Genomic DNA, 27,141 nt, shown 5'->3' with positions numbered 1-27,141 from the left:
CCAGAAACACTACATCCTCAACCCATCCCTTTGCCATAGGAAGTTATGAACAGACACGGTACTGTAAATACAGCAGCCAAGGGCTCTGGTTCTCATAGTTTAAGACTATGGTTGCCTCTCAAGCATCCTGACAGAGACCTTTCCCCTCAACGGCAAGGGAGTCTACTCTGCAATGAGGGACTTCCACACTCGCTTCAAAAGGTAAACCGAGTAAAAAGTCTGCCCCACTGGAAGCTCTGTACCTTTTCCTCCTTTCGTTTTTCCTTGTCTCTGTCTTTGTGTTTGTCTTTATGTTTTTCTGAACTTCCATCTTTGTGTTTGGTTTTCTCCTTCTCTTTGTGTTTCTTCTCAGACTCTTTATGTTCACTGTGAAAAATAAGACACGCAGGGTTAGGCAAGAGTAGGGACCACATGGGTTCAATTCACAAGATCAATTCACAAGATCCACTGAGATAACATGAACCGTGGAAACTTACAATGCTTTAAATAAACAATCCTGACAGAAGGTTCAAGTAGAGGCTTTTGCCTATACTGGTCTTTATCCTGTTGGGTATTTTTATTTTTTCAAAGGAGCAAAGGAACCAAGTAGAGAAAAACACAGTCATTCTAAACAAACCAGGACATTTTTTTTTAAGTATAAGAATATGCAGCAGGCTCCACTATACTTCTGCAATATTCTACCAGCAAAAACCTATAATGGAAACATCAGCGTGAACATTCACAGCTGATGAGAGGGCTAAAGACAATTCACCGAAAACACATCTGGTAGCTCTCTGCCAGACCTGAGACAGATCATACATGTCGCTGGCCCAGCCAGGCTCTGATGCAGCGAGCAGCCCAACGCTGTAGATGTTTCCAGCTAGATTTTACGGGGGAAAGTTAGCTACTGCTAGACAGAGCTCATAGACCCATCTAAGAGCAAAGGCATGTCCTGTGCTAAGTGTTTAAAATAGCCTTGCTTTTAAAAAGGGTTTGTGGACACACTGGTAGCACTGTAAAAAGGCACTGTTCCTCTGGAAAACAAAATCCAACATTCAAAGCAAGAGCCATTAAAATGTTCACACCCTGAGATCTAGCTCCTGGATATTTCTCTTTGGGAAATAACATTACACAAAGATGTTCACTCTGACACTTCCCACACCAAGAAGCAAACAAAAAGAAACCACTGAAAAACTAGATACAAGTTAGTAGCAGAGGAAGAAACTGTGATATATTAAAAATTAGGTAACTAATGCTATAATCTACAAGTCCTATAAATATACATGGAAAATGCTTATGACAAATGGAAAAAAAGGAGTATAGTTGTCCCTCTGCATCTGAGGGGACTGGTTCCAGGAACACCACCTCCTCCCAGCACAGATACCAAAATCTGTGGATGCTCTAGTCCCTTATATAAAACTGCACAGAACAATGCATACGTGTATAAAATGACTGCAACTACATAAAAACGTGCATGTGGACAAAGACCAAAGAAGGCAATAAGCAAAGATCGCACATTACAGCTGAAGGTGGCAGAACACCGCATGGCTGTTTTGGTCAGTGCGTCCCGCAGACGGTGTAGGGACCTTGCACTCTTTACCAGTACGTTCCACGAGGTAACAAAAGGAAGCTTGAATGCAAGTGCTTGGAATTGGGGAGGGGCGGGGAGGAGTCCATCCCAGATGCAAAACACCTGACAGGGGCAGTCAGGTCCATGGCGGCATCGGCTCTTGCCTTTCCCACCTGTCGTATTTCACACCTTCAGCCTATAAAAAAGTACGATTTTACCAGCAATGAACTCAATGAGCTATGTCCATCCCAAGAAGTTTGTCTTAGAAAGATTTAGCTAAACTTGGCTGCACTGAAGGCCAAACACATAAACAAACGAGAGCAACCAGTCAGGTGAGAGGCACAGACCCCGGATCAGGAGTGCATACACTGTCACATACATTTCTGCACACACACAGAAGGAGCCCCAGCTGAGTCCAGGGGGTAGGGAATAGCAAAAACCCTTTGAAATCTAGCCTGAATATGGGGACTCGAAGAAACAGAACTGTAGGTGAGGGAAGATTCAGGGACTGTCTGGAAAAAAATGTCCATTTGCCCTTGTTCATATACTATTCCCTCATAAGGTGATTTAGAGGCACTACACACCGAAGTAACAAGTTTCTACATGGACAAAGTTTTCTTCTGAACCCATGAGGGCTGAGCCCAGCTTCAGCCCTAGCTGGAGGCACATGCGATCAAGTTTGCCCACCATGCTTACTCACGGCATCAGTACATCGTCACTCTCTACTCGATGTGTTCTCCTAATGCAGTGTTTTATGAAAAAGTTTATCCTTCACTTTGTGCAAAAATGGCCCTCAACTGCTTAACACCCCAACCTTAGAACAAGTAAAATAGCAAAGTTGCCAAGACTGCAACTGATCCTTCAAGAGCTTACACGTGGTTTTGATACTACCAGCAAAATGTATGCTAATATCAGTATTCTATTATACAAGCATTGTAGCTTTAGTTGGTCTTTAACATTAACTGTAAGAGATATTAATGGTCATCTACACAAGTTTCTGCCTAAAGGCAAAAAAATATGGAACAATTAAAGCCATAATATTGATGAATGAATATACCCCTCTCAAGAAAGAGGGAAAGAGCATTTCTAAGCAAGCAGTGTGCTCCCCTGAGGCTGATTTAGAAACAGAGAAGCCAGTGGTTCCATCTTAAAGTTATATTAGAAAGAAGCAAAGTTAAGATTTGGACTCAGCATTTCCATCTCCAAGTTCAAATCATCTCCTACTGAATCAATACCTTTACAATTCCATGAAACCGACACCTACAACTTAAGGCAGACTACAGTTAGAGACACACGCATGGCTGCTCTGAGACTTGATGTTAAGGTGAGGACGTGACTTTACCATCAAGTAGAAAGTTTCTATAACAGAGACCTTGGATAACTGAAATGACAAAATCTTTGGGATCACAGTTCTCCTCATTTTGTCTTCCCACAAAGCTACAAATGGCTGATTCGGCAATCTACGTTTTAGAAATGCTATCCTCCTTCATGTTCTACCTTCCCCCCTTGTCCTCTTTCTCAATGAAGGCAATTCTTACAGCATCAGTCTGTTTCACTACAACACTGGCTTTCTGGCCTTTTGGCAATCATGGCGCGGGCAATCTGTAGATGTAACACCCAGCCCCCTCCAGTTTTGAGCCCTGCTGTCCATTATCTCCCAGAACAGAGATAAGGGGAAAGAGGTCAGCAAACAACAAGGTAATGAATGAGACAGAACCCAGGCCACCCCAGATAAGTGAAAAAAGTCAAAGATACTTCCTCTGCCTACTAACCAGAGGGAAATCTATTCAGGAAATTCAAAGTTCCTGCTAGAGTAGTAACCCCTTTGTAGGTCAAAGTTAATCACAAAGAACAGAATGAGATGAAACTACCAACTTGCCTTCCCAAAGGGAACTCTTCCCAACTTTGAGATGTAAGAGAACAGGTTTACATTTTTCTATTAAGTGAGCTCAGATGATTCAGAGTTAGGGCATCTCGTGGTACACAAGGCATTCCACTGGGGACTGTAGAAATTCCAGTGTGAGGAGCCCTATTAGGCCTCTGAACACAACACAATGCAAACATCCTATCTACTTGTCAGGTGCTGCGTCTGTCCCTGACTCTGGAAATAGAGAGCAGAGAGGGCTGGAGCCCCACCCTTCATCTGTAACCCCTACGCGGGCAGAAGTGCTAGCAAAGGTCAAATGCATCTGGGGGGCAGAGTCCTGTGCTACAGATGTGTACTCAAGGCTGTGCCATGGAATCAGAAGCAGGATATGGCCAGTGGTAGAAACGGAGCAAATCTGGGATCGATTAAGCTGACTCATCATCATACACTGTTTCCCAACATGTACTTCTTTTTCCAAAATGTTTAAAACTAGTTTGGCCGTTACAGTAGCTTAAAGAGCAGCACCTTGCTCACTGGGAGATGATGGAAGGTGTGACCAGTGCAGAAGAGGAGCTCGTGTGCTGACTGCCTGTTTTAAGAGAGGTTACAGCTGTCTTTATCCTGACCCCACTACTTTTTCATACACGATATCAAAGTCACAAAAAGCACTTTAAATACCACAGAAGGCTACAGATACTGGCCAGTTCAGAGGCTGTAGAACAGGTGAGTGAGATACTGGAAAAACTTCAGCAGGGCTAAGTAAGACAAAGAAACTTGAAGAAAGGATTAAAACTGATGATATGAGGAACAAAAAGATGTGAGGAACAAATACATTTTAAGAATGAGTCTGGGATACACTGAAGGTTGAAACACAGACAGTTCCAGAACCTCCGTAAAGGTCACACTTTTGGATGGAACAGGAATTTCATCATCAGCAATCCGAGAGAGAAAACACCTAATTAGTGGCTACACACACATGCAGACTCTTTGGGGCTCAGGGGTCATGTCTGTCTGGGAATAGATCCACCACACCAGCAGTCGGGAACGCAGAAGTCAATGCCAAAGAGAACAAATGACAGAGTCAAAGCCACCTCTCCAGTGTTCATGCCTGTCCTATGCTTCAATTAGCTAAATTCCACTAGGAAAGAAGTAACCGACCCTATTTTTAAAGTGATGATGGTGAAACCTTTGGTCTGTGAAGCTGACCATCCCTGTTGGAGCTGAGCGGACAAGTCTGGCCAGGGCTCCTCTAAGGCACTCGGGCAGAAAGGAGGAAGCAGGCAGATGATGCCAGGAGGGAACAGTCTTTTCCTTCTCCCCAGTGATGGCATTTGCTACCTCTTTGGAAAACCAAACCAAACCAAACCCCCAAAATCTGTGTCTGATACTCTGGAAGTAGGTAGGATGTTGGCTATGGGAAACCATTTAAATCTGTTAAAGAAAACAAACAAAAAATAGCTTCTCCACCATCAACCAATGAAAGTGTTTAACAGATAGCTGAATACCACCAAGTGCCTGGCATTCTTCTAAGCAATTCAATCCCCATAACAAAACAGGTAAGTTGTAGTATCTCCATCTTACAGATGTGCAAACTGAGACGTGGTAGGCAAGGTTAAATAACTCACCCAAAGGGACACATCTAATGAGAGAGAGGCAGGGTTTAAACTCATGGCCTGGCTCCACAGTGGACCACTCTGTTTCGGATCTCCCAAAGCGGGAAAGAAGCACTGCTGAGGGCAGAAGGAGCCGCTTCATCTTCTGCGACTAGGACGCAGCCACTATGGCTAAGGGAACGGACTCAACCCACCTACCTGGCTGCTCCGAGACAACAACCCCCTGCTCCCCACTGCAGGCTGCAGTCAACGGAATCACAGGGAATTCCTACAGGACCGCCCCGAGCACTCAGAGCTGTGGAAGGAGGAAACCCACAGCCCCTTCAAGAAGAGCAGACAATTAAAGCTTACATGTTTCCTGAATAAAAAATTCTAAGTAAAAGCAAAAGTTGCCTCTGGGAAAAGAACGCAGCAGAAAGAATTCTAAAAAATCAAGATTTCTTAATGCTTATCACTTCATGCTCAAAATCACAAGAATTATTGGAACTCTGAGTTGAATGACATCTCAGAAATCATTTAATCCTTTGTTGGCAGGCCAGAGAGGATAAAGGGGTGTGCCCAAACCCAATGCACACCTGCACTGCCATTCCTCCCGTCTCTAAGTTCCTCCCCTCTGTTAACAGGATAAACGGCCACCCAGTTACCCAGACCAGGAGCCCTTTTCCTTAGGCCGCACCCTCGTGCCACGTGCTGCCAACTTCTCTGCCCCCCTTTTCTCAGCTATTTCCAATGGCCGCTTGCTCCCTTCAGAATGAAGTCCCAATTACCTGAAATAGATTTTACTAGTTTCCCCCCACAAAAGTCACTTTTCTGGCCGCATTTTCTACTTATCACATCCCGTGAATCCCCGGCACCCACCCAACTGGACGGATGCCTTCCCAGAGCAAAGTTCATTACACACTACTTCCACGTTTTGTTATGCCCTTCTCATTGTCTGAAACGCCCCTTTTTCTAGCCATCACCTTCCTTTGTCAAGATTTAACCATCTGTCAATGGCTAGCTAAAATGCTGTTTCCACCATGAGAGCTTTTAAAAAATAATTATAGTTCACTGTAATACAGCTAGGTATAATTGAAATCTAGGACTCCAAATTAGATGTTATCAATACTTTAGATCCCACTATCAACATTGACTGCTCCAATTTATCTGAGTGATATTCACCAGCTTTGTGATGATCATCATCAATACTCACTGCCACCACCATAATCATCCTCTCAACTGTTTTATACATTATTGTTTCCAACTGAATTCTCCCTCAACAGACTAGAAAACTTGACCAGGTCAGTACTACTCTCAACACTTGACCAAAATGGAAAATGAGACCTAGAAGTGAAATGCTTTATATTAGGACACATAGCTGGTAAATGTGGGGTGCACAGGCTAGTAAATGACAGAATCTGGCCTCTCGAGTTCCGTTTCACTGTGCTTTTCACCACATCACACTGACTCTCGTGAGCATGGTCGTGGTACTCAGTGTCCTCATTTCTAAACTACCCAGCCTTCTTCTCTACCTCCCTATGTTAATTAATGGTCCATCCCCCCTAGGCAGACTAATACAGGGATGTAGAGCTAAATAAAGGGCTCCAGCAAACAGCTCACAAAAAATTAAATTTGATTATGTTCAGAAAAAACTCCCCTAATCTGAGAATCAGTTGCTTAATTTCCAGTACGTTCTCCTGAGAGCCTACATTCCCTCAGTTCTACTTCAGGCAGGACTTGGAACGGAAGGGGAAGCGGGACCCAGCAGCACCCTCACTGCCAGAGGTCTCTCCCACGGACTGCGCGGGCGCGCACTGCCTGTGTGGCTGCAGGAGCACTTTCTTTATTGGTTCACCAGCGCTTTCCTGTCTCCCCTGGCTTTCCACAAACTTGTCATTCCAGCCTAAGTGCCAGGTTTGAAACCTGCCAGAGAGGCACGCAGTCACAAACCAGCAGGAGGAAACCTTGTTTTTCACACATATGACAGTCCTTTATTTTTAAAACCACCCCACCCCATCGCTCTTAGTAATGTTGTTTACAGAAGAGGTCAAGTATTTAAAGATAATTTATGGCTAAGAATGCAACCTTTCAAAGAAATATCTGGTGAGATTCTGTAAGATTCTATCTAGCTAGTAATTCCTTAGCATCTAATAAGAGTATTCCTTTTGTTTCTTTATTTAAGAGGATTTATGTATTTTTTTACAAGGATCTAGAGTGCTAATAGTAATGCTAATAGAAAGAAGCAGTGTCAGAAATAAACAGAAGAAATTATTTTTATTTGACTCTAGTATAAGCTCTTCCTGTGATGTTATAAATCAAACAGGTGATAGAGATAAGGTTTTCATAGGGTCAGAATTTAATGAAATTAATACAAGTGCCAAAAACTTTAGAGATCTGGGATCCAGAGTGAAAAAGGCACTGCCTGAAATGTTCTGGCATTTTAAACCCTGAGCTGCCTACAACACGCATATGAGAAATAGGTGCTTGTATTGAAACACAGACAGTTCAGCTGTACAACTGACTTTCCTCAGGAAGGGGCTTGTTTTCCTGTGTGCACGCATGTGTGCGTGCGTGTACATGTGCGTGTGCACTGGAAGGAGTGTCGTAGTGGAAGAAAAACAGAGAAAACTCAGGCCCTGGCCTCATCCTTATTTGCTACCCTACTGCCCTGTGACTCTGAGCATGTCACCAAGACTCCAGTGCATACAAAGAGAGAAGGTGGAACAATCTTTAACACCCTCTCCCTTAGTTTGCATCTTCAGGGAGAATAAAGGAGAAACTGCAGGAATAAGACAGGATCCTCTGAGGGGTGGGCCCACACCCCATTCTCTCAGCAGAAAGGCAGGTTTCCCATTCTCTGACATTCCCAAGTATGCAGTGGATACTACTATACAGGAAAAAGATGCCTCCTGGATTTGGGTCCTCAGTGCAGCCCAAGGAGAAATGACTGATGCTCATATCTAGCAGAGAAGGAAGGAACTCAGACACTCATCTGTTAGCGAAGTGCTGGAATAAAGTGAAGCATTTTCAAACAGAACATGCTGGATCTTAATTATTCTGGGCTTCAGAGGTGACTAAACAAGCTTCAAGGTTTCCTTAATCTGCTAGGGAAGAAAAATTAAGAAAACCCAAAACTATCTGAAAGATCAGAAGTCACTTAAAAAGAGAACATGGTGTACAGGATTTTAATGGACTATAGCCAAGACACTTCCTCTGCTACAAAAAGGTAATGCATAAATAGAGGTCAACTAGGAAGCATTTAAAAGTCTGCTTACAACACATCATCTGCTTAAACTGTCTTAAAGTTATTTACATGTGAATCAGAGATCCAAGGCTAGATTTAGCCATGTGTAAATAGAACTCAGGCCAGGTTTTTCCAATGCCTCTTGGCAAGCAGGTTATTTTCTTAACCATTCTGATTAGAAAATATTAAAAGGTACAAAATGACACGACAAATTCCTGAATTTGCCTATGCTATCATCTTGGAAAAGTATGTTAGCCCGGGCTGGCGTAGCTCAGTGGATTGAGCGCGGGCTGTGAACCAAAGTGTCGCAGGTTCGATTCCCAGCCAGGGTACATGGCTGGGTTGCAGGCCATAACCCCCAGCAACCGCACATTGATATTTCTCTCTCTCTCTCTTTCTCCCTTCCTTCCCTCTCTAAAAATAAATAAATCTTAAAAAAAAAAGTATGCTATGATGGATATACAAAATATCCACATCTGTAGAGCATTTATGCTTATGTACTCCCATTCAGCCCCCTCTGAAGCAGTATTGATGAGGAAACGGAGGAGGATGTGGAAGCTGAGTGAAGCAAGGTGACTTAACTAACCAAGGTCACATGAGACCAAAGCAGATGGAACAGGACGAGAGGCCTTCTCCTAGAAAGAGGCAATTAAGCTATTGTGGCTTTAAAAAAAAAACACACACACACACACACACAAAAACAAAAAAACAAAAACAAAAACCCCTCAAAAACACCAAAATCACGCTCTCTGTTTTTAAAAAACAAGATTCTGGTAATGAAGGGCAGGACCAAACTCATGTCCCGAAATGTTTTACGCCGCTCTACCCAACCCCCTCTCCAGCACAGCTGCAAATCATAGCTGGCGAAGTAAATGTACCAGAGAAGCAGGGGATCGATGTTTAAACGCCCATGTTTTCAATATTAACCTCTATCTCTTAAAAGTCTTTTTGAACAAATCTCTGGTAACATGAAAATTAGCATTTCTTCATCTGACCTACAGGCATTTTCTTCAGATCATAAAGTTCTTCATGGTCAAAGATCATTTCCTTTTCTTGGCACTTGACACATCTAGTGAAGCATAAACATGGCAGGCAGAATAAAAATACTTGTTTGACATGATCTGGCAATTCTTCTCCTGAATACACACGCAAAGAATCGAGAGCACGGGCTCAAACAGATACTGTACACTCACACTCATAGCAATGTTATTCACAATAGTCAGAAGGTAAAAATCCAAGTGTCCATTAACAGATGGTTGGATTTTTAAAATTTTTTTAAATTTTATTTTATTGGTTATGCTATTACAGTTGTCCCATTCCCCCCCCTTCATTCCCCTCCACCCTGGACACCCCCTCCCACCCACATTCTCCCCTTTAGTTCATGTCCATGTGTCATAAGTTCTTTAGCTTCTACAGTGCCTATACTATTCTTGCCCTCCTCCTGTCTGTTTTCTACCTACCATCTATGCTACTTATTCTCCATACCTTTTCCCCCCCTCTCCTCCTCCCACTCCCCTGTTGGTAACCCTCCATGTGATCTCTATTTCCATGGTTCTGTTCCTGTTCTAGTTGTGGTTGTTAATAATTGTGAGTTTGCTGTCATTTCACTATACATGTTTTTTATCTTCTTTTTCTTAGATAAGCCCCTTTAACATTTCACATAATAAAGGCTTGGTGACGATGTACTCCTTTAACCTGACCTTATCGGAGAAGCACTTTATCTGCCCTTCTTTTCTAAATGAAAGTTTTGTTAGCAATCTGGGATGTAGGTCCTTGCCTTTCATGACCTGGAATACTTCTTTCCAGTCCCTTCTTACCTGTAAGGTCTCTTTTGAGAAATCAGCTGACAGTCTGATGGGAACTCCTTTGCAGGTGACTGTCCCCTTATCTCTTGCTACTTCTAGAATTCTCTCCTTCCTTTTAATCTTGGGTAATGTAATTATGATGTGCCTTGGTGTGTTCCTCCTTGGGTCCAACTTCTTTGGGACTCTCTGAGCTTCCTGGACTTCCTGGAAGTCTATTTCCTTTGCCAGATTGGGGAAGTTCTCCTTTATTATTTGTTCAAATAACTTTTCCCCTTGCTGTACTTCCTCTTCCTCTTGTGGTACCCCTATAATTTGGATGTTGGAACATTTAAAGATGTCCTGGAGGTTCCTAAGCTTCTCCTCATTTTTTTGAATTCTTGTTTCTTCATTCTTTTCTGTTTGGTTGTTTCTTTCTTCTTTCTGGTCCACTCCATTGATTTGAGTCCCAGTTTTCTTCCCATCACTATTGGTTCCCTGCACATTTTCCTTCATTTCACTTAGCGTAATCTTCATTTTTTTCCTCTAATTGGCGACCAAATTCAACCAATTCTGTGAGCATCCCGGTCAACAGTGCTTTGAACTGTGCATCTGATACTTTGGCTATCTTTTGGTCGCTTAGTTGTATTTGCTGTGGAACTATGATTTGCCCTTCTCTTCCGTACATTTTTTTCCCTTGCCGTGCCTGTTATATATGAGGGGCGGAGCCTTAGGTGTTCACCAGGGCGGGGCAACCCCATTGCTGGGTTAAGACGCTGTCTGTGGGGGAGGGGTCAGAGAGGGAACAATGGTGCTTGCTCTGCTCTTTGCCAGATTTCAGTCACTTCTGCCACTTCCCCCAATCAAACTGGGCCCTTTTGGTACTGATTCCCAGGTGGGTGGGCTTGTGTACATTCTAGGACCCTGTGGGTCTCTCCAGCGAACTTTCCTGTGAGGCTGGGGGTCTCTCCCTGTGGCTCAACCCCCACAGGTATTTTCAATAGGTGTTTTGAGGTTTTATTTGCCCGAGCTGGGGCCCTGGGCTGCACAGTCTGTCTTGCTCCCCAACTTCGCCTGGTTTATCTGTGCGTGAATGTGGGACTGCTCGGTCAGTCAGCCACCCTGCGCACCTCACTGGGTCTGCCTGCTGCAAGAGGGTGCCCAGGGTCTGCCGGCCACTGCCATGTGCACAGGGGTCCTCAAGCCACTGCCTTTTTTTGCTACGATTCCTCTCTGCCCGCTGCCCAACTCTGCCCCTCCTACCGGACTGGATGAATGTGTCTAACTCCTTGGTTGTCGGACTTCCGAAAAGTTCAATTTTCTGCCAGTTCTGGTTGTTTTGTTTGTTTCTAAATTTTTGTTGTCCTTAGTTTGGTTGTGTGAGGAGGTGCAGTGTGTCTACCTATGTTTCCATCTTGGCTGGAAGTCCGGATTTTTAAAAATTTTTATAAAAATTCATTTGGGTTTATTTGAGCAAAACTGACTACAGTTGCCAGGAAGATCTGAAATGCTCACAATGAATGAATTTTTAAAAATACGGTATAGACATACAAAGGAATATTACTCAGCTATAAAAAAATAAATAGAATTCTGATGTGCAACAGCACCAATGAACCTTGAAAGATAAACCAGGCACAAAGAAGACAATATTCTATGATTCCACTGACCTGAGGTATTTAGAATAGGCAAATCCATAGAGCAGAAGTTGCCAAGGATGGGGTAAGAGAATGGGGAGGCATTATCTAATGGGGTCAGAAATTATTTGGGATGATGAAAAAGTTCTGGAGATGGACACTGCTGATGGCTCTGTCATATTGTGAATGTACTTAATGCCACTTCCAATGGCAAATTTCATGTTATGTGTATTTCACCACAAATACCAAAAAACTTGTTGGAAATTTAGGATGGCCAAAGGGAACCACCTTGTCGAATACTGTGGATATGTGAGAGGAGGAGAGAAGATGGTAACTTGTGTATTGATAGGTCATCTACTCACTTATTCAATAAATATGTACTGTCATCTACTGAGCCTTAAGGATGTAAAAAAACACAGCAGACCCCCAACTCTACTCCAAGGGATCAAGAGAGTCTAGGAGATGCATGTGAACTGAGTTTGGATTCACCTGCTGAGATTAAATTTGGTGGAGAAATGAAAATGGAAACTAGATGAGCACATGTTAAGAAATGAATGTGGGGGGAGGGGTGGGGGTGGGGAAGACCACCAAAATGGTAAATGATTTGTGAAGAAACAGTCCCACTACAGAAAATTAACCTGGTTACTTTAATAGTCCAGAAAGACTTACTCATTAAAAAAAAAAGAGAGAGACAGAGAAAGAAACTTTCACTTCAACTTGTCTATAGACGGTAAACCAAGCTAATGAAGTATAACTGACCCTTGAACAATGAGGAGGTTAGGGGTGCCAACTTCCCATCCCATGCACAGTCAAAAATCCACATATAACTTTTAACTCTACAAAAATTTAACTACTGATAGCCTACTGCTGACTGGAAACCTTACTGATAACATAAACAGTCAATTAGCATATATTTTGTATGTTATAAGCATTATATACTATATTCATACAATAAAGCCAGAAAAAACAAAATGTTATAAAGAAGACATATTTACAGTATCTATTGAAAAAAATCTGCACACAAGTGAACCAGCACAGTTCAAACTCAAGAGTCAAGTGCAGTTCTAAGAGAAACCAGGCTGAAGCCACTTGTTGTACTAAGTGACTGATCTCTACGTAAATTCCTTTCTAATAAAACTCAGGCCACTATGGGAGTACAGCTTTCTCACCAACTGCCTTTACTGAAAACAGAAGCATTAGTCTTCATTTTCGATAAGCAGTACTATATCCAAAGATACCTTACATTACCTTTGGACTTGACCACCTGCCTCCTACACACCCACACACACACAGTAGGGAAACAAAATGAACAAGAAAACATCTTTCTGAGGCGTGCATCCCAGAGGGAAGCACTCCTGAGTTTCCTCCGTATTGGTGGTCACTGGTTTTTGTGAGAGCTGAGCCCCTCTAACCTGATGGAAAGCTAGGAACGCCCTCTCCAGCAGAAAAGTCCAGAAAGAAGAAAAAAGTCTATCCTGTCTCTAGTCCAGTCACCTTTGGTCAGGGCAAGCTCTCTGAACACCTGATTAAAGGCCACCATATTACCATGAATCCACAGCTGACTTACTTTAAAAATCACACTTTAATGAGGTATATGCTGAAAGAAAATTCACCACACTCATGTCACGCATCCTGGTCTGCACAACGGCATCCCGGTAAGGCCATCCTGGGCCATCCTGTCAGTCACTGCAATCAAATCCAGCCTCTGCTCACTGTGCTATCCAGCTGTCCACCTGTGGCTCAGGTCAAGGCCTATTCTAGGTGAGCCAAGTCACAGCCAACCCACTGCAGACTGAAGGGGCTGCTGGTTCAACCCTTACCTGTTGCTATGCTTGGACTTTTCTCGGTCCTTCTCCTTGTCCTTCTTGTGCTCTTTGTGCCGGTGTTCCCGATCTTTGTGTTTATCTTTGTGTTTGTGAGAATCTGCAACCATAAGAGATGAGTCAGTTAAGAGGAGTCAGAGGTGTCTCCTGCCCACCTACCTTGACAAGCTGGTCAAGAAGCACAGTGACACGATTCAAATGGCATCTGTAACACGTGTCTTAGCTTTAGGGGCAGGGTAAAGGGCAGCCTTGTCTGGACCGCTTTGTGAAATCTCTCCTGGGAGATTACAGTGGAAGGAAAGATTTCACAAAGCGGTCTGTCCAGACAAGGCAGCCCATTACCCTGTCCCTAAAACCAAGACGTGTTACCCATGTGCAGGCAGGAAGGGGAGACAACTCCACAGTAAAAGGAAGCAAGAGTCTGGCATTTGTCTGCTAGGTCTGGTACTATTAAGACTAAGCTATAAATGGTACCAAGGAATAAACCTGAACACTGACTCTCAAGATAGATGGTTATCTATGTAATAATGTCTGGAGAATCCAAACCTCAAGAGATGTGTTCTAAATCAACTTTAATGAAGCATACAGTTTCTATATAGTAAAATATACATATTTCAAAGATAGTGTGAGATAACTCTAACAAAAATATGCACAGGTATTAACACCCACCACGATCAAGATGTGGAACAAGGCCTGGCCAGGTAGCCCAGCTAGTTAGAGCATCATTCTTGTACACCAAGGTTGCGGGTTTGATTCCCAGTCAGGGCACAAAGGTGAAACCGACAAATGAGCAAATAAGTGGAACAAATCAATGTTTCTCTTTCTCTCTCTCAAAAGAATAAAATGTTATAAAAATTAAGATTTAGAGCAATACCATCACCCCAGCAAGTTTCCCTTATGCCCACTCCCCACCTATCGCCATCTTCCACCCTCAACCTGAAGCATGACCACTGGTCTGGCAGCACTATGCAGTACATCTGTCTAGATTAGGAGAATCATATACATGAAACCACACAGGATTTCCTCTTTTGTGTCTGACTTCTTCCACTCAATGTAGTATTTCTGGCATTCATTTATGTTGCTGGATGTATCAGTAGTTGGTTGGGTTTTACTGCTGAGTGGTACTTCATTGTATGGATGTACTGCAATTTATTTATCCATTCTCCAACTGATGGGCATGTGAGTTGTTTCCAGACACGAGTTATTCTGAATAAACCTACTATGAACACTCACACACACATCTTTCTACAGACACGTTTTCATTTCTCTGGGGTATGCAGAGCGCAGACGTTGCCGGGTCAAGTGGTAAGGGTATGTTTAACTTCATGGGCAACTGCTGAACTGCATTCCAAAAGGGCTCTGCCGTCACACACTCCTACCAACATCGCATTCGAGTCCCAAATGGTACAGATTCTCACCAACACCAGGTATCACCGGCCTTTAGCTTGAACCATCCTAGCAGGTGTGCAGTGGTTCTCTCACTGTGGTTTTAATGCAAGTTTCCTAATTAAATGAGTATCTTTTCCTGTGTTTATTGGCCACTTATACCTTCTTTGATGTAGTATCTCCTCAAATCTTTCCCTCAGCTTAAAAATATTTGTCTTGTTATTACTGAGTTATAAGAGTTCTTTATACATTCTGGATTACATTATTTTTGTTAGATCTATGTATTGTGAATACCTTTTCTCTAGGAGTCTTACAGAGGTAAGGGACAGGGCACATTTTTAAATCTATTAAGATGTCCAGTTTTTGAAAGAGAGCCCTTTCCAACTGAATTGCTTTGACCTCTTTACTGAAAATGAAATGACCACATAATCAGTAGGTTTTTTTTTTTTTCACAGTAAGTCTTGAAATCAAATAATATTAAGTGCTGGGCTGGCCAAAAAGTCCATGTGGTTTTTTTCTGTAAAATAAAAGGCCCATTTTTCATTTTCACTAATAAGTTTATTGATTTGGATATTGAGTATGTCAGCTATCCCCTGCTATTGGCTTCTAGTCGGTAGAGGTCAGGGGTGCTGCTAAACATCTTCCAATGCATGAGACAGCCCCACAGCAAAGAATTATTTAGCCAAAACGTCAATAGTACCAAGAAACTTTGCAAACCACTTCTGATATGTTTGATCAGTCACAACACCTTCCCCATATACTGCACAAATCTTTTCTGTGTTTGTTGCATTTTTACGTTTCTTGAAATAATAAAGCATAATACACCAAAGATGTTCCTTATTTTTTCCATCTTCAATATTGAAATGGCTGTACAAAAATTCACCCCTTTTGATAAGTTTTTAAAAATGCACCTTGATATGACAACTGTCATAATACAATCTAACAAAACTGTTTTGAATGAAATTAAAGGCTACCATAACAACTAAGGGCTACCACGGCCATTGTTCAGGAAAAACTAAACAAACTTTTTGGCCAACCCAATACAATACTTTAGCTTTATTCATTTTTAAAATAGTTCTAGATTCTTGTTAATTCCTTTTTAGAAAGAAGGGAGGGAGGGAAAGGGGGGGAAGAAAGGAGGGAGAAAGGAAAGGGAAGAGGAAAAGAGAAAAAAAAGAAAAGAAAGAAAAAAGGCCAGCTGGGAATTGTGTTCATAGGACAATTTGGAAATAGTCTTATTTCTTTTAATCCATGAAAACAGTTATCTTTCTCCACTTATTTAAGTTAGTACCCTAAAATTTTGAAATTCACTAAGGGCCTATTAAAAATGAGGTTCAATGGGATAAGGTCATTCCAAAGTTGAATATTCATCAATTGGAAGTTTATATATGCAACACATGTGTGGTGATTTTAAAATTTGTGCAACAGTCCAACAGACTCTTTGATGCTCCTTTCAAGAGATATGGCCTAATTTCCTTCTTGAATATGGCCTGGACTTAAGAGATTCACTCCTAAAAAACAGTGCAAATGTTGGTGTGTAACCTCTGACACCAGGTCACTGGATGTTTCTCCGTGCTCTGAGGGAGGCCACGTGTCATACTCTGAGGAGCTTAAGCAGTCCTATGGAGAAGCCATGTGGCAGGGAACTGCAACTTAATCCACTAAAATTACCTATTCTGTGCCAAACCTATGGGAACAGAAGTTTACATGATCATATCCCTACCTAACAAGGATTTCCCATCCCACAGAGATGGAAAAAACAAAATCATATGGCATCAGAAGTAGAACTTGAACCTAATCTTCCATGAAGAAGCAAGGAGTCCAACTTCTAGAAGTCTCAAGTCTAAAACTTTAAATGCTGAGTAAATCAAACATACAAAGTTGGTGGCCCTGGATTACTTAACATAAACCCTCCAATTACTTCTCCTCCAAACTAAGCACTTGTGGTTAAAATCATAATGGCAAAATATGTCACCAGCAGTACGACCTGGAATGAAGTCTTTGTTTTTTTGTTGTTTACAGGCCATATTTAACAAACAAGAAACAGAACATTATGATCTGTTATTGTGGCCCAAGAGAATGGCAGGGGCATTTAAAAAAAATTACTCTTGTGTATAATTCAACAAAACACACACAAAAACACACCTACAAAAAAGACTAGAGACAGAAACCAAAATGTTAAAAGTAGTTATCTTTGGGTGGTTAATTTATGAGCAACTGGATTTCTTGTGCATGTATTTCGTCTTCTTTCACCATCTTCTTCCCGTGTGAATCACTTTTGTAATAAAAATGTTAAAGTTCCTTTTTAATTACCATGCTTTAAGAATTTACTTTGATCAGTATTGGTGTATACAAGGAAAAAAGTAGTTTAATTCACTAAAAAGCACTAAATTTAAAGAGTAAGAAAACTAAGTAGAAGATAAATTGAAAGTAATTCCAGGTAGGTTTCAGACAGTCAGTCTGCCAAGAACATTATCTTTTTAAATGCACAAAACTTCAAAACTGATTTTAAAGCCAGGTTTCAAGTCTTTTAAAGCCACTGCTAATCTAAAAATGCAAAATCAAAATGCATAATAAGACACTTACGGCTTTATAATCCACTGATACAAATAAGACCTAGGTCAAAGATCTAAACCCCAAGCGTCCCTAATTTTAAAAGAAGTTATTACATGTCTAAGCTGTGATATACATCCTATGACAGATACCAGAAATACATGATAACTTCTTCAATCATCTGAATGGCTTTGGTGCAGCTGCACATGTCAGGCCGGGCCTTCTCAGGATAAATGAGAGGGAGGCAACACAGAATGAATGGGGTGCCTCCTGAACACCAAAAGTGTATAGACAGGCCCTGGCTGGGTAGCTCAATGGGGTATAAGGTCATCCTGATACACCAAGGTAGTCAGACACTTACCAAAAAAATTTTAATGTCTAAACAAATGCAATTATCAACTGACAGGGAAACTGTAAAGATGATCTGCACTAGTAAACTGGCAGATAAATAATCTTTAAAGATGTATATGAACTACTTCCAGGTAAATGATGCCTGGGATTTGCTTTAAAACACCCTCAAGTAAAAAATCAAGCGGGAGAGGCCTGGCTGCTTTGGCCTGGTTGGTTAGAGTGCTGTCAGCACACCAAAAAGACTGCAGGTCCCATCCACTATTGGGGGCATGTAAGAGGGAAGAGATTGACATTTCTCTCACATTGACATGCCCCTCCTCCCCACAACACCCCCCTTCCTATCTACCTTCTTTCCTCTCTCTCTAAAAGCAATGAAAAAAATGTCCTCGGAAGACCAAACAATAAAAAAAGGAGTGGGGGAGATAAAACAAAGTTGGCAAAAGGCTGAGAGTTACTGAAGTGGACAGATATGGCAGGCACATAGGCATTCATTATACTACTCCCTCTACCGCTATATACGAGGTCTGTCTGGAAAAAGTCCAGCCATTGTTAATATAATGAGAACTGTTTGTGAAACATCGATGAAACCTTGGAGCCAAGGAGAGTGGACTGGAATGTGCATGCGTGAACAATGACAACTTCACTGTACTAGTCAGTAGGGGGAGGCAGATGCCACTGAGTGATCACATGTACTCTGTGGCCATCACATTGAAAATGACTGAGCAAGTAGAGCAATGGATCTGCATCAAAGTTTGCATTAAGCCTAACCACTCCTCTTCGGAAACTATTTGGATGATTCAGAAGGCCGCAGCTATGGGCAACTGGTTATTGGCAGCTTCATCACGACAACACACATGCTCACACATCACGTCTCGTGCAGAGTTTTTTGGCTAATCATCAAATTACCCAGGTGACTCAGCCACACTATGGCCTAGATTTGGTGCCCTGCGACTTCTGACTTTTCCCAAAACCAAAATCACCTTTGAAAGGGTGGAGATTTGAGACTGTCGATGAGATTCAGGAAAATACGGTGGGGCAGTTGATGGTGATTGGGAGAACTGTGTGAGGTCTCAAAGTGCCTACTTTGAAGGGGACTGAGGCGTCATTGTCCTATGTACAATGTTTCTTGTATCTTCCTCAGTAAACGTCTCTTTTTCATATTACATGGTTGGATAGGCCTTCTGCATAGGCCTTGTATGCTTGTAAGTTTTCATAATAAAAAGTTAAAGCTTCTTCCCTTCCAATCCCTTATTTTTTCTTATTATATAAAGGAACAACAAGGAGAAGACTAGCCGAACCCAAGAGAGTATTTGTGTTAAGGAGCAGTAAGAGATAAAATTAAGCCAAGAGTCAGGGTGTCCTGCTGTGAGCATAACAGGGAGCCATTTCAAACAGGAAAGGAACAGAATAAAAGTTGTACTTAAGGAAGATGAACTGAAGGACACTGTGGGTAGAAAGGCAAAGGCAGAGTAACCAGCCAGTCTAGGAAGAGCAGTCCAGAAAAAAGTGACAGTAGCAGGTCTGCAAAGAAAGGAAGAGACATAAAAGCACACTGAGGTGAGTACAATTAGAACTTAGCTCCAGGAACTCGCAGGCTGTGTGTGATAAATAATAAATACAGGAGGGGAGTCAAAGGCGCAAAGACTTTGGGTCTCCCAACTAGGAAAACAAAGTGGCTCTGAAGACACAGGAAAGCTGTGCAAAGGTGGAAAGAAGGAAAGACTGGTGAAATGATGACACTAACTGAAGCCATATTGCATTTCAGGTAACAGCTAGATATCGGACTAAAGATGTGGGTCAGAAAAGAACCCAGTTAAGTGAAAAAGTGAAGCCAATAAAGGCATATTAATCTATATCCCTCGCGATGAAAATGCAGACAGCTTACTAATGGCCTTGAAGGTTACTTTTAGTACATATCCTTTCCCCTTAACTGCAATTCATCTAACAATAGATACTGTCAAAGTGTTTTGGAGAAAGAATCTTGCCACTTCAAGCATTGGTTAAATCCAAAAATAACTATTGAACTTGACTGACATTTATAAGTGAAAATATTAAATCACCAGAAAACCTCATTCATTGTGAATTCAGGTCACATATTAACTGACTGATAACAACTGTTTCAAACTCTACGATTAAAAATTTTGAGATGAAGACACAGGAGAGGAATAGGGACCTTTGAGATGACAGAGATAGGTAACAACAAATTCCTTCCATTCTAACTTAACTGAAGTTACTCCATAGGATAAATAAGTAAATAAAAAGGCAGCACAGCAATCAACATCTTCTGTTACTGCTAACTGAAGTGTTCCTTGAGGTTAACAAAGATTTTAAGTAAAGAGACTTCCAAATGATAAAAGAAAAGTATGAGTGCCTTGCCCTCACTGTCGGAATAGTTGCTGGCTGGAATTATGCAAGGGACTTGATGGTTAACATGTGCAAGAAAAGAAACCCTTTCACTACTGGATTCAGAATTATATTTGGAGGTCTCATTCGTTTACAAACATTTAACATATATTCTTAAATCCAAAGCACCCTGCTAAAGACTTAGGAGACACTGACTCGGCCCTTGAGGAATTTACAGTCCCAGAAGGTTGTAATTAAGGCACCAAGAGAAAAAGGGCACTCACATAGGTGGGTACCAGAACCACGCTGGAGTACTGAGCAAACACTGTCCCATTCCTTTTTCTTACCACTCGAATGGTGAGGAAATGTCATCCCCATTTCACCAAAGATAACACTAAGAGCCACTCCTTACTGAGTCGATGCTCTGCCCAAGGTAGTGCGCTTTTCACCCCTCTCCAGGCAGTACTCATTTCATCAAATCTATGACACATTTCTGCCTCATATAATACCCATGGAGGGGGAATTTAACAATATGTAAAAAAACCTAATGTAAATCACTCTCTTTCTGACCCAGCAATTCATATCTAGGTATTTACGTTGAAGATATACTTCCAAAGGCAGAAAAATTTAAGCTGGTTTATGTATACATAAAGCAGAGAAATTAAATCAGAAGAAGAAATCTTTTTTTAATTTTAGACTTGCTGGAGTGGATTAAAATTCCTTTCCTACCCCCAAAATCTCAAATGTCAAATAACTGACATTAAAGTAACAGTGTTTTTATTGCATCTTGATGCTCCTATATTTAGAAACTATGAAAAACTTTTTATGGAGGTAACTGACATTCTCCCAAATGTCTATACATGAAACAAACATGTGGGTACCATTACCTCCATCTCTTACAAGATGGCAGAATTTCCTGCCTTGCTATTTCTCAGTAGGAGTAGGAAGGCAGCAGGATTACTTAATTTATGGGCAGTTTGGAAAAAAGTCTTTAAGAGTAAAAAAATTAATCTGGATTAACTGCTTCCTTTGTTTCCAAGTGAAATGTAATGTAATGAGGGAAAACAGCTTGATTCCACCAGAGAACAGAAAATAAAGTGCCTGGATCGAAGAGGCCAGTGAGGGGCCAACACAGCTCCCTGGAGGAGGCAGTGTTTGAGCTGCGTCTTACTAGAGGGTTAAGAGGGAGTCAGCAATGCAGAGGAAGGAGAAAGGCATTCTTGGCACATGAGCCATAAAAATCAACCATCTATTATTACTACTGTTGCTGAAAACTTGATCTTGTCATGATTGAGCAAAATTAAGTGAGATCTACTTCCTGCCAGCTAGGAAATGGTCAAGTTGATTTTTGTCGGAAGCGTATTAAAAAATGAAATCCTGGAATTATATCGTATTTGCCTCTCTAAAGGCATGTACCCCCAAAGGAGTTCCTTAAAAAAACACACAAATAAATTCGTGCTTCTTGTAGTTTGGAGTCCAATCCTCTGCTTTGAGAGAAGAGAAATAAAACACCTAGGAATAAGAAACTTCAGTATCAAATAAGCCCAGTAAAATCTGATCCAACTGTTATGAAGTCCCTGAAAGCTGGCACAATCCCAGGATGACAATGAAGCTGCAGGCTTGGAAACCAGGCGCACATTCGGCCTCAAGTCACCACCAAACTGAGTGTGAAAGCAGGCATAAGATGGACAGCTCACTCCCTACAGGGGAACCAGGAACATAAATAAGGAAGTCAAGTCCATAAAACACGTCATTAAGTATGTTCGCGACTGATGTGGTTTAGCACAAAAACTACGGCTAAACTCTAACACCGATCAGAGACAACACAGAGTAGCACAAAATACTAGAAGGGACTTCTGAAGGAAGCCTACCGGTTCAACGGAGTGAAAAATATCTGATTCAAGCCCTTGTTTTACCACTTACTGTATGACCTCAGTAGAAGTCACGTAGCTACTGGGTCTATAAGAAGGCACCACAGGTCAGTGATTAATCTTCTAATCTCTGCTCATCAATTTGATAACTGTGGCCTCTCTTACAGATGAAGAAATGAGTTCCGAATATTTAAGTGACTTTAAAACATTTTACTTCAAAAGTCAAATTCTTTGAGTACAGTTGTACAATTCCTGACTGACCTCCACAAGATGACAAACATGTTGACAACTGTCAGTGAAGTGCGATTATTACTGAACCCTATTCATGGTTAATGTATACAGGACCAAACCGAGCCTGCCCGAACACTCCAAATAATGTGGGGGCCAGTTATATGCATGCATTTAAGGTAGCAACCACGCCAATTCACCCTGCCCGACCAGCCCACAACAGACAGTACAAGAAAAACTTGAGCCTGCCCTAACGATCCTACACCCAGAAGCCTAACACACCTACAGGTTTTTAGGGAAGCATGATGACCAGCTTACACCCCCAGGTAGAGAAACACTTCCATTAGTTTAGCTGCAATCAGTAGGTGGCTAACAATGTTGCCAAACCTATTCCACCCAGGGTCTCTAATGCAATCACAATTCAACACAATTCAACCCAAGTATAAACAGTTTACACTTTCTTAACGGTGAAAGGCTAAGGAATGACAAAGATCACCGATCATTTTATCAACTATTCTATGATCTTCAGGTATTTTACCACTCCACCATTCTTCTAAATGTTTAGGGGCAAACAGAGCAAGAGAAGGGTCCTTTGCTTATAAAAAAAGGCCGGGAGAGAGAGACTTTTCCAGGGGTAAAGGACCTTGCCACACTGACTCCTGTCCACAGGTTTTGAGACTGAAAGCAGCCAGGCTGGGCTCCTCCCCCAAAGACAGGCGTGAAGTTGTGTGTGGGGGTGGGGATAGAATGATTCAACCCCAGCTGCCTCTCTCAAAGAGGCTTTCACCGCGACTCTGTCGGAGGTAACTCCTGCTGATCTCTGACCCACAAATACACAACAGTGCCTTAGGAAAGTGAACAGTGGGACCATGTGGGTGAAAACACTGGTAAAGGAATTGATGTTCTAAAGAGGATAATACTTGCTCATTATTAAATCACTTCTCCTGGGACAAATGCTTGCATCTCTCCTCCTCCTCCCCGACCTCCAAACCCTCGGATAACACATCCCCAGAAGCTGGAGTTTAAACAAAATCACCATTTCTACTCAACACTGCACACTTAAAAGAAGACTGTTTTTGTCTAGGACAGATAACAAGCTGGTCTTGGTGATAAAGACTGGCACCCGGAGTGTGGTCAGTATCAGGGGTGTGCAAATCTCCCCAGGAACTTAATGCCGAACTAAAAGCAGCCAGGAAGCCTAAAAGCCCTTCACTGGGAGGGGGATGGGTTGAGGAGATGAAAAAATTCTTCCCTCCCCTCTCCCTCTATACAGCTGTCTAAAGTCAGACTTCACCAATGCTGGTCCACACTGAATCCAGGAAACCCAGTCTGTGATCCCTCTTAATGGTGATGGCTTTAACATGTAATCCACAGCCAAGTATGAGCCCTTATCACTATTTTATAGCGATTTTCAATGAGAACATTTCCAGAAGCAAGACAGGCAGTTTTCACTAAAAGCTCAAAGAGCTCCAGAATTTAAAAGAAAAGTGGTGGGAGAACTCAGCTCTTAAAACAAACAAACAAGCCCTGGCTGGCGTAGCTCAGTGGATTGAGCGCGGGCTGCGAACCGAAGCATCGCAGGTTCAATTCCCAGTCAGGGCACATGCCTGGGTTGCAGGCCACGACCCCCAGCAACTGCACATTGATGTTTCTCTCTCTCTTTCTCCCTCCCTTCCCTCTCTAAAAATAAATAAATAAAATCTTAAAATAAAAACAAAAACCTTAAAACTCAAGAATGAGAGAAAGAACTAATAACATTTCTAGTTTTTAAAGTCCAAATAGTCATGTTCTCCCAAACGTGTACTGTACAGTAACAAGACCTTCTGTCATGGACCAACTCGTCCCATTACTGAAACCAATGAATGGGCTTCACCCACAGGGACCCAGTACTTCTAAGCTAATAAAACAGAGCAAACAAAAGCCTCTAGTTGAGAAGATGACAAATGGAACTATAAATATTTCTTCTCTCCTTAAGGAAGTTGGGGTTCACAACATTCACTCAAATATTTGCTGAGCGCCAGGCCTGTGCCCTCAGAAGGCCTGCAGGAGGCACTGAAGCCCACCCCGTCAGCAGCAGCTGTTCGGTGAGTACCTTGGAAAAGAGAGGGGCAAGGGGTCTCCCATAACTGCCCGTTTCCTTGGACCTGGTCCCATTAAGCACCAGAATTAGACTAAATGTTACAGCTAGAAAAGACCTTCAAAAGAACTTACAAAGTCAAAGAAAGGGTCAAACTTAAGCACATAAATGTTGCCAATTATTTTGCAAAGTGCTTAAGTCTTTCTCCCCCATATTCAATGCTTGGTAAAATTTCAACACCAGAACTTAGAAGTACACTGCAGCATTACAGGGACTCAGAGTTGCTCAAAAACATGCTTAGCAGGTTCAATTTTGTTTTTATCAGCTCTGCAGCAAAACTTCAAATTTCTCAAACCTGTTACATTTTTCAAAGTGTCTACATATTCAGAAGAAATGCCACAAACTGCCTTAAAAAACACTGAAGAACCTGCCTTGGTTCTTCAATATCTGCAACTCTGTGAGACGAATTGCCAGATGTAGTCCCAAGGGCCTTGCCCTGCAAGACCTAACATGAAGCAGCCCACTGATTTGCTCTGGGCCCCAATCCCACACACACAAAAGGGGTTAAATGGTTGGTTAAACAGTCAGAGGGTGTTTTCTCTTCCATTCCACTTCCACATTTCAATTTCTTTGGCTCCTTTTATGCTTTTACAACACTGCAATTACCTTAATCTTTCCTTTTGGCCCCTCTGGGTCTGTGCACCCTATTTTAACTTACTTTACAACCTTTTTTCTCCCATCCCACTCCTTCCATTATTCTCCTTTAATTCAAGTGCATCTTCCTTGCCTCCTTTGCTTCTTATTCCCAGGGACCTATTAACTTTTGTTTTTTAAAAATTAAGCTTCAAGTGATGGGACCACCAAACTGTCTTCAAAAACATAATTAACTTTAAGGTCTTCTGAGCTGAAGTTTCTAGACAAAATCAGAGGTCAGAACAAGCTGCTCACTGTTAACATAATTTTGCCAAGAACTAAATGACATATTTCAAAAGTCAATTCCACTGTCTAACAGTAAGACAACATCCACAGAGCAACTCCAAGTCTTTTATGTGATCTCCTGAGGAGACCCTAGGTTATTCATTTCTCTGCTCTGGTCTCAGTTTTCTAATCTATAAAATGACCTCTTACAGGCCCTTGACACTTCTAATCACAAGAATTCTATGGCCTTTAAAAACTGTTTTAGTTCAAATGGATTAAGGTAAAAAGAAAAAATGTTTAATGCCCAAGAGCAGTGGTTCTCAAACATGTCTGTGTATGAGACCTGGGACTTACCAGGTACGTGTTTTCCTACAAGCTCCCCAGGTCACTAGAGTCCATATGGCCCAGAATCCTATTTTGAAAAACCCTGCCTTGTTGTTTCCTGGTCCTTTGGCCAATAAGTAACATCAAATACCAGCCGCCTGCAACAATAAATGTGCTACTGGTTTTATTTTAATGTTTCTAGTTCAATTATATCTCTGTTCTTTAAAAGGCAGGCACAAGGTGCTGAGTCAGTTTGAGGATTTTATCTTTAATTTGCAGCTGAGACTCTTGAGAAAAAGAGGCTATTTTCACCTGCCACTCTCGCAGCCCCTATTTAAGAGAATCAAGAGCCACATGAGGGGTGGGTGACACAGCCACCCCAGCTGAGCTAAGGAATAGGGTAGTCAGGCTCCCTAGAGAGAAGCTGTGTTTGCTGTTTGGGCATCAGAGGGCAGAGCCCTGCTTAGAGAGAAACAGTGAATGTGAGTCCTGCCAGTGGAACTCAGTTGGGAAAATGACTAGAAAAAAGTTGAATTCGAGCTTAATGAAGCTGCGAGCTCACAGTAAACTGTGACACTTGGCCTACAGATTCTTTTGGGAGCTAGAGGCTACCAGGCAACATGAGGTGTCCCGTGAGCTTCCCATGAGATGCACACGAGCACTGCCAATCAGGTAAGCAATGACACCACCGACCATTCCAAGGGCCAGCAGAAGTCTGCTGTACAGGGACAGGCAGTCCACAGCTCAGGTTCTGCGGCCCACCTGAACTCCTCTGCAGGCTCTCCGCTCCGCCAGAGGGGTACCACGGCGGCCCCAGGTTACATGGAAATGAATGAGCATGGCTGCATTCCACTCCACTTTTCTCTATGGGCACTGGAATCTAAATTTCACGTGACTGTCCTGTATCATGAAATACTATTCTTTTTAAAAACTGAGGTATAATTGACATATTAACATTATATTGGTTTCAGGTATATTTAATAGTATTCTTTTTTGATTGCCCCCGACCAGTGAAAAACATAAAAACCATTCTCAGTTCATAGGCCATACAAAAGAAGGCACTGTTTACTGGACGCTGCACTAATTAATAGTGACTAGAAACTGTCCCCAGCACCCTGCAGACAGAGGTGCCTTTCTCAGCTCAGTGTGAGTGAGAAACATCCTCCCTGCTTTACCTACAAGGTTAAAACTCTACTGCTCTGCAAAACTGGAGAAAGTCAGTCATATGAATGAGAACTGTGAAGGGGAGGCCACTGCCAAGCCCAGTACTAATTCTGCTTCTTAAGCAGCAAGCTAGTTAGGTTTGTTATTTATCCCCCTTGAAATAGAAACAACATCATACTTGTTCACATACTGTGAACCACCTCCAAAGAAATTCCTCAGTAAATATGCAGACCTCGGAGATCCTTCTCAAACGGGGGAGGTAGGATTGGTTCTAGTTAATCCTTGGTTAACAAAAAGACCCTTTTCTTGAGTACTCAGATAAAGAGAAGTTTCACTGATTTCTGGAATAACTGGCTCTAGGCACGAGCTGAATTGCTAAAAAAATAAATTATTCAGTAGTCTTTGCTACACAGGCAGGCGAGCTTCCCTGAAGAGG

At 42.0% G+C, this 27,141-nt stretch overlaps 1 protein-coding gene across 1 annotated transcript in view; it reads right to left on the bottom strand.

Moving 5' to 3' along the window:
* Positions 1–27,141, bottom strand: part of TOP1 (DNA topoisomerase I) — an 87,305-nt gene that overhangs the window by 41,155 nt on the left and 19,009 nt on the right. The window contains exons 3-4 of the mRNA XM_028523685.2: positions 13,488–13,590; positions 243–366 (exon numbers count right to left, since the gene is read on the bottom strand). Coding sequence (XP_028379486.1) covers positions 243–366; positions 13,488–13,590 — 227 coding nt within the window. The remainder of the gene's footprint in view (positions 1–242; positions 367–13,487; positions 13,591–27,141) is intronic.

This window comes from Phyllostomus discolor, chromosome 9 (genome assembly GCF_004126475.2).
Source record: "Phyllostomus discolor isolate MPI-MPIP mPhyDis1 chromosome 9, mPhyDis1.pri.v3, whole genome shotgun sequence".
NCBI lineage: Eukaryota > Metazoa > Chordata > Mammalia > Chiroptera > Phyllostomidae > Phyllostomus > Phyllostomus discolor.
This window is presented reverse-complemented; position numbering and strand designations above follow the sequence as displayed.